This window comes from Pipistrellus kuhlii, unplaced genomic scaffold (assembly GCF_014108245.1).
Source record: "Pipistrellus kuhlii isolate mPipKuh1 unplaced genomic scaffold, mPipKuh1.p scaffold_m20_p_4, whole genome shotgun sequence".
In the NCBI taxonomy this organism is placed as follows: domain Eukaryota; kingdom Metazoa; phylum Chordata; class Mammalia; order Chiroptera; family Vespertilionidae; genus Pipistrellus; species Pipistrellus kuhlii.
The window spans coordinates 71,486,169-71,499,135 of NW_023425540.1; the positions used below are offsets into that span (position 1 = coordinate 71,486,169).

Sequence of the window (12,967 nt, forward strand, 5' to 3'; positions counted from 1 at the left end):
CACCTATGTCCCACCAGGCCACCTGCTTTAAGAAGTAGTGACACTGGTCCTAACCGGTTTGGCTCAGTGGATAGAGCATCATACTGCAGACTGAAGGGTCCCAGGTTCGATTCCAGTCAAGGGCATGTATCTTGGTTGCGGGCACATCCCCAGTAGGGGTGTGCAAGAGACAGCTGATTAATATTTCTCTCTCATTGATGTTTCTAACTCTCTATTCCTCTCCCTTCCTCTCTGTAAAAGGTCAATAAAAAAATATATATATATATTTTAAAAGTGGTGACATTGTTTCTCTGCCACTTCTGTCCCCACTGGCCTATTCCAGTTGCTTCCTGGGTACAGAGGGTGGGAGGGGGCAGGGAAGGGGATCTAGAGTCTAGCAGGCGTCTTCAAACTACGGCCCGCGGGCCACATGCGGCCCGCAGAGGAGTCTGATCCGGCCCGCCAGGTTTTTTGGGCAGTGAGCGCAGCCGAGGTGTTACAGTAGGAATTAGTAGTTCATATAGTCCGGCCCTCCAGCTCTCTGAGGGACCGTGATCTGGCCCCCACTTTAAAAAGTTTGAGGACCCCTGAAAGGCTGGGTTTGCTCTCCAGGTCCCAGCGGTGGGCACCGCTCTGTACAGACTTCTGGCTCCTCCTCCAAGGCCCCTGCCCCTGGCTGCACCTGCCACACCCTCCTTCGCTCTCCAGGGGGAAGCTGGTTTGCTGGAATGTTTACGAAACATGAGTGAAGATTTAAAAAAAGAGAGAGAGAGAGAAATTAGTGTAATAGGATTTTTCGAATTTGGTGCAGTATTTCTGAAATTCAAGATGTGACTCGTGTGTTTTCCCGTCATTGCATCTTGAGATGTCACGCCTGCTGCTACCAATTAATTCATAGTTTCCCATTCACCGATTAAGTTGCTCGGTGTCAGCAAATTCAGATTTTGTGAAGTCAGTCATGGAGTTATGCCTTTGAGAGGGAGTTGTGCCAGCTTGATCAAGCAGCACTGTTATAATGATGCCTGTAGAGTAAATAACAGGCTGAATTGACCCCTGCCCCGCCTCCCCCCTTGTGAAATTTGGCCAAATATATTATATTCATTATTCTTGGAGTTTCACAAAATTCCAAAAATAAATGTGATTCAAAAGAAGTATCAAACTTACTTGTTTGAAGAAAAAAAAAATGAAACGATAGGACTTTGTAATTTTATTATGGAGGCCACAGCAGTTTGTGGAGCATTTTATTGCTGCGGGAGTCCCACCCCTGGACTGCACATTTCATTGAAGCACCGCTCATCCCCCAGGCTGTGACTTTCTGGAAGGTGGGGACTCCGTGCTATCCATCTGTGACCACTGTATAGCATGTAATTGGCACTAAAAAAGCATTCATTTGCCGAAACCGGTTTGGCTCAGTGGTTAGAGCGTCGGCCTGAGGACTGAAAGGTCCCGGGTTCGATTCCGGTCAAGGGCAGGTACCTTGGTTGTGGGCACTTCCCCAGTGGGGAGTGTGCAAGAGGCAGCTGGTCGATGTTTCTCTCTCAGCGACGTTTTAAACTCTCTATCCCTCTCAATAAAATATATTTTTTTTAAAAAAGCATTCATTTGATGAGTCAACAAAAGGAAATAACGATTGGGGGAAAGGTTGGAGTTGAGCGACTTGCGGGTGGTTGGAAGTTGCACAGGTTCTCATGATATTTTTCTTTTCCTTTTTCATTATTTTGGTCATGTTCTTGCCTCAAACTGCCATAACAACATGTCACAGGCTGGGTGGCTTAAACAACAACCCTCTGTTTTCTCAGGCAGCTGTCTTCTGTGTCCCCACATGGCCTTTTCTCAGTGTATGTGTGTGTGTGTGTGGGGGGGGGGGTAAGGGGTTCAACATGTGAATTCTGGGGACACAATTCAGTCCACAGCGGTCTGTGTGCAGGACAGTTTCCCACTGTAGGTGGCCGCACCTGGAGACTTTCAGGGAGGCAGAACTGAAGCACACTTGGCACAGAGAGGGATAGTCACTTCCCCACCGTCACACAGCCAGTAGCACAGAGCTGGGGCCCCGGGATCCACTGGCTGGGCTGGCTCTGAGGAGCTGGGTCAGGGGGTGGGCAGCAGGTGCCCACACTGTCCTGATGCTGCCCTGTGTCAGTTACAGGACCCTGATCAGACCCACATACAGAGTGTCCTACCGAACAGTGACCGCGCTGGAGTGGAAGTGCTGCCCTGGCTTCACCGGGAGCAACTGTGACGAAGGTGAGTGCGCGGGGCGCAGGGCGGGGACCGGGCGCTGGCCGGGCCGGGCTTCCACGTCCTGTGTGCTTCTCCCACCGCCCTCTCCTCTGAGCACATCTCTGTTCCTCCGCATTTTCCATTCCTTTCCCAATGTCTGGGGCTGCCCCCCTGCCCATGTTGGTGGGGGGTGGGGAGGGTGGAAATGGAGGAGACCCAGGGGAGGGGATTCGGTTCACAGCCTGTTTCTTTCGTTCTGGCTCTGACCCACCCAGAAACCAGGGCAGGCAGAGCTGGAAGTTTGGGCTCTGAGCAAAAGCAGGGGAGGGCCCCCAGCTTTGAAGCCAGGGCTGCTCGAGTTGACGACAGCTAGACCTGGCAGGTGGCAGCAAAAGAAGGGCCTTGCCCGCCTCTCCTGCCCTTCTGCCTGGCTGGTGCCCAGAGGGAGGACGGAGGATGGGATCCGGAGCCTGGCCCTCCTTCCCCTGGTGGGCTCAGCCTGGCTCTGGAGCCCCATGGGGCCAGACAGCACACGCAGCACACGCAGGTAAACAAGGACACTGCCTAAACAGGTACTTCCCAGGGCTTGGAGATAACCTTCCAAGGGCCAAGTGCAAAAACCAGACAGACCTCTTTAGGTAAGGTTGTGTCTCTGGAAAGGATAATTCTTGCAGACGGAGCGGGCAAAGCACAGAGGAGGGGGGAGGAGGCGTGCCTTTTTCAGAGAGCCTCAGGATCCGATCCGGGGCCGCTTTCCCAGCTGGCCTGTGCAGCTGAGGGTTCCTGGGGGGTGCGAGGGCCTGGGCTGAATTGGGGACTGGCTCCTGAAAGCCTTTGGGAAGATTTTCATCCCTCAAAATGAAACAACTGCGCCAGAAGGCGACATGGAGGTGGAGTCTGTGATTTTGAGCGCAGTCCTGAGATGGCCGTGGAGGGTATCTGTGATTTTGAGTGCAGTCCTGAGATGGCCGGGGGCAATTATTGCCATTCGTTCCTATGGCTGCCTCTCCGGGGAGCCTGCAGCTCAGAGGTGCTCTCCTAGGTGGGCTTTGCTTTGGTTCGGATGCGGTTCCCCAGGAGAAGGTGCTTCTCTCTCGCCGTGTCTGGTCTTCCTCCCAAGCACTCAGGTCTGTCTGTGACTGTGGAGTTGTGACTGCATAGAGTTAGGTGGCTCCAGCCTCCAGGGTGGCCTCTCGCTGGGCCTGCTTCCTCCCTTCTTTGTCTCTCCAGGTCCTCCTTCCTACCAGCCTCCTCCCCTTCCGCCCTGGCTGCTCCAGGTGTGCAGGCCAAAGGCAGGCGTGGAGATACTTTCCTTCATAGATATGCTTATGTACGGTCAACCCCTATTATTTGCACATTTTGTATCAGTGAACTGACCTACAGGCTAAAATTTATTTGCAAGCCCCAAATCAACACTAGCAGCATTTTTGTGGTTATTTGCAGATACGCACAGAGAGGCAAACATTTTGAGTTGCTCAACTTGCATGCTCCCAGCTGAGGTTGAAGAAGGTGAAAGTCTGCCTTCTCGTTTCATCTCTCATGCTGCACCCAGGTGTCCTTTTCACGGTCTGTTTAGTGCCATGTTTTTCACATTTTCATGCTTTTTTGGGGATATCCTGTTGTTTAAAATTTTTTCCAAGCATATGCTGTCTCGTGTTCTTAAGTGCAAAAGGCTATGAGCTACCTTAGGGAGAAAATGTATGTGATAAATAAGCTTTGTTCAGGCATTAGTTATATTACTGTTGGCTGTGAGTTCAATGTTAATTAGTCAATAGTGTATATGCAATAAGGGGTGTTTAAGTAGAAGTACACATAACACAAGGTTACATATTGATCAGCTGAGGGAAACGTGGTTCTCATAGGAACCTAACCTTGTATTTCCTCTAGGAACAATGGTTCAGCATTTCCTAGTCAGAGTTCCTGGTGCCTTTATAGGACACTAGAGGCCTGGTGCACGAAATTTGTGCATTGGAGGAGGGGTTTGCCCCTCAGCACAGCCTGCACCCTCTCTAATCTGGGACCCCTCGAGGGATGTCTGTGGTGGGATCTGGCCTAAATGGGCAATCAGACATCCCTCTCACAATCCCAGGACTGCTGGCTCCCAACCACTTACCTGCCTGCCTGCCTGATTGCCCCTAAGTGCTTCTGCCTGCCAGTCTGATCACCCCCTAGCCACTCCCCTGCCAGCCTGATCCATGCCTAACTGCTCCCCTGCCGGCCTGATTGCCCTCAGCTGCCCTTCCCTGCTGGCCTGGTCACCCCCAACTGCCCTCCTCTGCAGGCCTGGTTGTCCCCAACTTTCCTCCCTCGCAGTCGTGGTCCATCCCAACTGCCCTCTTCTGCTGACATTATTGCCTACAACTGCCCTCCCCTGGCGGCCATCTTGTGTCCACATGGGGATGGCCATCTTGTGTGTTGGAGTGATGGTCAATTTGCATATTACATCTTTATTATATAGGATACTAGAAATTACCATGAACTACAAGACCAACTGTATGTATGAATCTATAATTATATTTATCTATCTAGAAAGATTTCATTCTTATTAAAAAAGCAAGTACATGTTCATGTAGAAACACCCTTTTAAGTTACTTCTCACTTAGGTGAATGTCTCCAGTCTATTTTTGTGCTGATAGGTCAGTTATAATCTATATGTTGTTTGATAACTTTCTTTTTCATAAAAATTGTCACGAACATCTCTCCTTGTCAATAGATAGTTTTCTATAGTATCATTTTTAGTGGCTGTGGTATTTGGGTACACTCTTTATTAAACCCTAGTACAAAGTATTTAAGTAGCTTCTAATTTTAAATTATTAATAACATTGCTGAAAAACATATTTTTAATCAAGTAAAATTTATATATACTGAAATGCATCAGTCCTGGGTGTACAGTTTGATGAGTTTTGATTAATAACTAAACATTCTATCACTTTCCGAAAAGTTTCCACCTCTAAGCAACCACTGTTCTAATTTCTATCATCATAGATCAGGTTTACCTATTCTTAAACTTCATTTAAGTGAAATAATATGATTCCCTTTTATGCATGGTTTCTTTCACTTACCATACTTTTTGAGATGTGTTCATGTTGTTACCTGTGTATCAGGTTATTTATTTTTGTTACTGGGTATTGTTTCATTATATAAATAACCACAATTTTATTCATTCTCCTAGAGATAACCCTAACCCTAACCCTAACCCTAAACCCTAACCCTAGTTTTTGGCTTTATGATTAAAGCTTCTGTGACTGCAAAGAGGTGTCCTTTCCACTGGGACCTATAGTTTTCTTTGTGGGAAAGTTTTTGATAACCAATTTGTTATTAAATGAATCTGATAACAGATTTCATAAATATAGGTCTATACATGTTTTCTGTGTTTCATTTTAACAATTATTTATGCATTTTAAAGTCAACTTTATTGAGGTGAAATATACATATAACTTATTTGGTACATTGAATTTACTTACAGCAGTAGTATACAGTTCCGTAAGTTTTGGCCACATGAATATTTTTCTACATAATTCTATTCTCGCTCATATTCTGTCCACCACGTGTGCCTCAGCCTCCCTGAGCTCTGCTTTCTCTTCAGCTCAGGGAGAGTGCTGTGTTCTCCTTGGCACCCCGCTCCATGCACTTTGGTCTGGAGGTGCCTCCAGGAATCACCTTGTTGGTTCTTCTTCTCTCAGGAATCATTGTTTCACAGTGTTCAATGTCTGTGAACATTTGTTCCATAAATTTTGTCCCATTTTTTAATTGTTTATGGTGAGACAGCAAGCAAAGCACGAGTTAGTATGGTTGGAAACAGAAATTGAATATTTTCCTTTATTGGATTTTTAGTTATACTTTTCTGTATTACTTCTTAGTTATTCTTTTAAGGATCATAGTCTGTTTCCTTAACTTATCATAGTAAATAGAGTAACTAAGGTGCTATTCCATGTAAATTAGAAGAAACCATTAGTAATACAATTCCATTTATCTGCCCCCACCATTCTTTGTGCTATTGTTGTCATATGTTTGAAATCTAAATGTGTTATAAAATTCAGAATTCAATATTATAACTTGTGGATTAATCAGACAGATAATCTTTTTAAAAAGTGAAAGGAGGCCCTAACTGGTTTGACTCTCAGTGAATAGAGCATCGGCCTGCAGACTGAAGGGTCCCAGGTTCGATTCTGGTCAAGGGCATGCACCTTGGTTGCAGGCACATCCCCAATAAGGAGTGTGCAGTAGGCGGCTGATCAATGTTTCTTTCTCATCAATGTTTCTAACTCTATCTCTCTCCCTTCCTCTCTAAAGAATCAATAAAATATATTTTAAAAAAGTGAAAGGAGAAAAAAATAGTTTTTTATTTATCTTATAGTCATCATTTTCAGTGATCTTTAATTTCTTTTTAAATCTCTGAGCTTCCATCTGGTATCCTTTCTCCTCAATCCCAACAAGTTATTTTAGCATTTCTAATTAAAAAAAATATTTTTTTTACTCTTATTGATTTCAGAGAGGAAAGGACAGGGAGAGATAGCAACATGAAAGAGAATCATTGATCGGCTACCTCCTGCACACCTCCTATTAAGAATTAAGCTGCTCTGCCCTGGACTGGAATTGAACCCAGGTCCTTTCAGTCTGCAGGCCGACACTGCATCCACTGAGCCAGGGCTCGGGCTTGAGCTAGGGCTATAGCTTTCAGTATTTTTTATAGTGCAGATCTGCACAAAGCAAATTCTCTTAACTAAAACTCTCTCTCTCTCTCTCTCTTTTTTTTTTTTTTTAGTATTCACTTTGCCTTAATTTTAATCAGTTAATGAATTAAATTGTGGTAAAACACACAGGCATAAATTTGGCCATTTTAGCCACTTTAAAGTGTATAATTCAGTAGTATTCACAATGTTGTGTAACCATCACCACTATCTAGTTCCAGAACTTATTTTTATCACTTCAAAGGGAAACTCTATACCTATTAAGCAGTCATTCCTCATTCTCCCTTCCCTTAGCCCTTGGCAACCACAAATCTGCCTTCTGTCTCTCTTGATTTGCCTATTCTAGATATTTCATATAAATAGAACCATACACTATGTGGCCGTTTGTGTCTGGCTTCTTTTACTTAGCATAATATTTTAAAGCTTCATCCAAGTTGTGGCATATATCTGAATAATGAATAAAATTCTGTTATGTGGATATACCACACTTTGTTTTTTCATTTACCTATTGATGGACACTTGGGTTTTTTCCATATTTCAGCTATTGTGAATAGTGCTGTTATAAACATTCATATACAAGTTTTTGTTTGAACACCTGTTTTTGATTCTTTTTGATATATACTTAGGATTGGGGTTTCTGCATCATATGATAATTCTATGTTTAACTTGCTGAGGAACTGTAAAACTGTTTTCATAGTGGCTATACCATTTTACAGTGTATAAGAGTTCCCTTTTCTCCAGTCATCATCTCCAAAACGTTATTTTCCATTATGTTTTGAATAATATTTTCATTGAGTTCATAATTCTGAATTGATAAATTTTTTCTTTCAGTACTTGAAACAAATTGGTTGATCCATTGTCATTTGGCATTTATTGTTTCTGGTGAAAAGTCTGCTGTACTCATATTGTTGTTTCCCCTCTATGAATGTGTTTCCTTGCCCACTCTGGTTATTTTCAAGTTGTTTAGTTTAGTTTTTTTTGTTTTTTAAATCATTGTCTTTCAGCAGTTTGACTGTGATGTTACCAGATGGGATTTTCATAATCTTGATTGGGATCCTTTGAGCAGTTGGGGACCCAATAGTCAATTTTTTTTTTTGTATTTGTTTTTACCAAATTAGAAAATTTTTGTTCATTGTTTTTTTATATAGTTTTCTGTCCTATTCTATTCTCTCTAGATCCCATTTGCCCACATGTTAGACTGCTTGATATCGTCATTGAGGTTCTATTTTATTACACCTCTGTTGTTCAGAATAGATCATTTCTATTGATCTGTCTTCAAAGTTCATCAACTTTCTTCTGACACCTGTGATCTTCTGCCAAGCCTATCGAGTGAAATTTTCATTTCAGATATTGCACTTTTTATTTCTAAAATTTCCATTTTATTTTTTGTTTATGTTTCCATGATAAGACTTTCCCACCTATTAAATCATTATGACCATGATTTATTTAATATCCTAGAATGTATACATAATAGCAGCTTTTAAGTTCTTATTTCTATCTCCAACATTTAAGTCATTTTAGGATTTCTATGTATTGACACTTTTCTCTTCACTTGGGTTACAATTACTTATTTTTTTTCCTCCCTTCCTCCCTCCCTTCCTTCCCTTGTTAATAACTTTTGGTTATATACTGAACAATTTTGTATGTTGTAGAGGTTTTGTTTTTCTTGAAGAGCATAAATTTTTGTTCTAGTAAGCAGTTAATATACTGCAAGTTTATTAAGGCTTGTTTTTTATACTTTATTGGGGCGTGTATGTAAACCCCTTAGACCTGGGATATAGTTTTTGTTCTAAGGCATAGACTTTCTGTGATTTCAAAGTCAGGCCCTCGGTGTTAACTATAGTTAACCTGCTAACTTGGAGAGACTCAGGCTCTAAATCATCTTCCTTCTGGTGGGTAGCAGCTTATATCTTTGCTCAGCTTTTGTATTGTTTTCTATGAGCTCATTGGGACCTCACTTCACATGTACATTTCGGGAGTCAGTCCATGATTTCAGGGGAGTTTGTAACAGTCTGGGGCTCTCTGCTCTGTGTGCCTTATTAGATTTCTTCCCTCCGTTTCCAGGTCCTCTGGCAGCCTTAAATCTAAACAACTGCAGCTTTTGACATGAGTTCTGACCACTCTGCACTGTCTGGCCTGAAGTGTACCATCAGGGGAAAAGCGATGTGATGTAGAATTCATTCAGTGCTATTCCCTTTTTGCAAGTATTGACTTCCCTTCAGTTTATGCTGGGTTTTTGTTGGTTTCTAGTGTCTTCAAATAGTTGTTTAAAATTTCAATCTAGAGTTTAGAATTTTTATCTAAAGTAGAGTTCGGGTGATACAAGCTCCTCCATCATTATTGGAACTGGAACGTTGTGAACATCTTTTTACCAAAGTCTCTCCCCACACCTTTAATAATTTACTTAGGAAAAATCCCTGCAGAATTATTGAGTTAAGGCTTTTGAATCATATTGCCTGGTTAGTCCTTAGAAAGGTTGTGGTGTGGACAGACTGAGAGGTTTTGGAGGGCAGAGAGTGTTGTCATCATCTGTTTCCCATTGTGCACTTAGAGTTCTGAGTTCCTAGTTACAGTTCAAGGCTGGTGACTCACTCTGCTTATGGAACATGATTTCCACCAGTGCCGATCAAAGAAATCAGCATTAAGCATGGTATACAGTACTATTACTTCACCACTAGATTTAATTTAAAAAGCAGTACCTTAAGCCACCTTTTACCAGTAGATGTCCCTCCAGGTAGTTCAGTTGACTGCCAGCAGAGGTTACATCATCATCGTCACCAACATCATACCAGCATGCCATTATTTCTTACCTTTGAAATGGTACTTCATACTTTAGAAAGGGCTTTCAGTCACATAGTTCTACATTACCATGGTATAGATGGTGTTATAGGCTGTCATTCATATGTTGAAACCTGTTCTCTGCAAAGAGGAGGAACCTGTGGGAGGAGTAGTTCATGAGAGTGGAGACTTTATCAATGGGATCAGAGCTCCCTCCCTTCTTCTGCCATGAGAGGACACGTGAAGAAGACAGATACTTATGAACTAGAAACTTGGCCAAGGTCAACCAGCTGAGAAGTGGCCTATGCAGAATTAGAACCCAAGACTTTGCTCCTGATTGAATGCTTTTTACTCTAAGCCACCTGGGACCTTTGAGGTCTTGATAAATCTGATCCAAGTTGTCCTAGCACAAGGGAAAGGCCAACTGGACGCTGGTCAGGCCCCTTCCTGCAGTACCTAAGATGGCCTGCTCCATAGTGTATTAGAGGCCAGACCTCATGTTGCCTTGGTGTTGTGGAGAAGATCTGCCACAGAGTCAGCAGATGAAAAGTTTAGGTAGGAGATTTCTTCCCTCCCTCCCTCCCTCCCTCCCTCCCTCCCTCCCTCCTCCCTCCCTCCCTCCCTCCTCTCCTTCTTCTTTCTTTCTTTCTTTCTTCTCTTTCTTTCTTTCTTCTTTCTTTCTTTCTTTCTTTCTTTCTTTCTTTCCTTTCTTTCTTTCTTTCCTTTCTTTCTTTCTTTTCAATTGGAATCCTGGCCAAGACAGGAAATGAAGCCTCTGGGCCCCCATATAGACAAGGGCAGGTCCAGGGCGAGGTGGCTTAACTGGTGCATCCAAGCCTTGAGCTGATTGATTTGAGTCCAAGATCATGCTGACATTTCACCCCTGGCTCGAGCTCTGTGTATGAGTATGTTTGTGTTTTGAATGGCTGAGGGTTCAAAGCCAGAAGGAGTTCTCCTGGGAGGAGGCTGCAGCCTCCTGGCTAATCTGCAGAGCTCAGCATTTTAGGGAAATGATTCCCAGTGAATCTCACGATATTTCTGAGTCTTGCCTACTATGGCTATCATTAAAGCAAGCAGTGCCATTTATCCAAAGTAACTGAGTGTCTGGAAGATTCCAGTCACTGTGCTAGATGCTTGGGTCACATCGATGAAAAGGAGACCCTAGGAGCTCCCGTGTGTGTGTGTGTGTGTGTGTGTGTGTGTGTGTAGGGGCAGAGGAGTAAATAATCCTAATACTATGAAATAAGGGTGTTGCTAAAGGTATGTTTGAGGTGTTGTGGGACCCACAGAAGTAGGGACTTGAGGGAGGTCTTCATCAATGCCTGCCCTCTGGATCCAGCTTAGCTCATTTTCTCAGGACTCCACTCCACCGGGCATCCCCTCTCTTCTATAGTTTCCATATATCTAACCCACTGGTTCCTTTCCATCAGCACATACACATCAAGCATCACCCATTTTTAAGAAGACAATGTTATTAATTTTGTGTTGCCTTTACGCCATGGCCCTATCTTGGGTTTCTTTTCACAGACAAGTTTCTTGAAAGAACTGCCTACCATCCCCGATTCAACCTCTTTACTTCCCTGGTCTTCTCCAACCTGTGAGGCTGGACCTCTGTCCCATTTACCACACAGCGTCTTCTCACTGGCTGACCTCCATGGAGGTTATATCCTTGTCGTGTATATTTCTGTTTCCTCAGCCACTGGCCAAGAGCTGGAATGTGGCGTGCTTCTTAAATGAATGAATGATTTTATGAGGTTCAGCTGGTGGATGCATGATAATCTTCATTTTATAGAGGAGTAACTGAGGCTTAGATAAATATTAATATTACCATGTGAGTCCCTGTAGAGCACATGTGTCAAACACAAGGCCCGCAGGCCAAATCCGTCCCGCCAGGCCTTGCAATGTGGCCCGCACCGCGCTGTCATCACTGCACTCCGCTGCGTTTCCATCACAATGACAGTTTATGACTGTTCAGTAAACCATTCGGCCCGCGATTTAGGCTGGATTTTAGATTTTGGCCCCTTCTCTGATTGAGTTCGACACCCCTACTGTAGAGTCAATGGGGAAGGTGGAGGCCGAGTGACAGGACGAGGAAGATGCCATTGTTGCTGCTGCTGCCTGTCTGTCTGTCTGTCTGAGCTGAAGAGGACACTTCATAGGGCCTGACCACTTGGTCATTTTTAAACATCTGCCTTCTTCCTGGCATCTCTGGTAAACTTTGGGCCCTAGACTGGTGGGGAGGATGAGCTGAGGGCCTTTCCATTTGGCATCTGCTCTTGTTCTCAGCTTCAGCAGACAGCATGGCCTTGCTGATGAGATTGTGGGCCCTTTGATACTTCATCCCAGCCTGGAGTGGTTCCAGCTGTTGGAATGGGTTTTGTTGTCAGACGAGCATCTTTCAGCACCTCCCATCATGCTGCGTGGGGCTGTAAATATCCACAGATGTCACCTGCCTTTTCTTTTTCTGGGAAGAGCTGTCATGGGGGCTGGTCCCTGTCGCAGGCACACAGCTTGGCTGCTGGGCTGTCTGCACATCCAGAGGGCTCTTGGCACTCCCCAGGGTGGCTTCTTCTCCCACAGGCATTTCACCGGGGGTGGCAGGGGCCAGAGTGATGCCACGGGACATGATTGCTAAGCTCATGAATTTTCTGAGACTCTTCTGGGTTGAGATCACCCAGGGGAAACCTGGTCATTTCCCCGTTGGCCACAGGGACCCTGCGTCTCCAGGGCAGAGGCTCCAGGGATAAGAGCCAGGCGTCTTCAAACTACGGCCCGCGGGCCACATGCGGCCCGCAGAGGAGTCTGATCCAGCCCGCCAGGTTTTTTGGGCAGTGAGCGCAGCCAAGATGTTACAGTAGGAATTAGTAGTTCATATAGTCCGGCCCTCCAGCTCTCTGAGGGACCGTGATCTGGCCCCCACTTTAAAAAGTTTGAGGACACCTGGATAAGACAAAGGCTCTCCTGTTACTCACTCCAACATGCTGAACGCTGGGAGGGAGATGAGATGTAGGAAAAGGCAGGCAGAGCCTGGGGAAAGTCAGTCTCTCTTGTTCTAGTCAACCACTTCTTTGAGCGGTGAGTGAAAACTAGTCTGGAGACAGGGAGTTAGACCCTGGACCTTGGAATGTTGCTGTGTGTTTGGTGGGGAGGTAAGATGTGTGTGTGGGAGTGGGGTAGGGTGGGGGCTATGGATGGGAAAGGAGGAAGGGCCAGGCAAAGGGCAGCAAATGTGCATTCCACCTGTCTGAGTGGCTGGGGTCCCTCAATTTAGCGACTGATGCTCTGGGGATAACATG

At 44.7% G+C, this 12,967-nt stretch overlaps 1 protein-coding gene across 2 annotated transcripts in view; it reads left to right on the top strand.

The window, feature by feature from the left end:
- COL26A1 (collagen type XXVI alpha 1 chain) overlaps positions 1–12,967 on the top strand; it is a 148,953-nt gene that overhangs the window by 60,883 nt on the left and 75,103 nt on the right. The window contains exon 3 of one of the 2 annotated variants that reach the window (XM_036408992.2): positions 2,123–2,226. In XM_036408992.2, coding sequence (XP_036264885.1) covers positions 2,123–2,226 — 104 coding nt within the window. The remainder of the gene's footprint in view (positions 1–2,122; positions 2,227–12,967) is intronic. The other variant, XM_036408993.2, reaches the window with a different exon arrangement.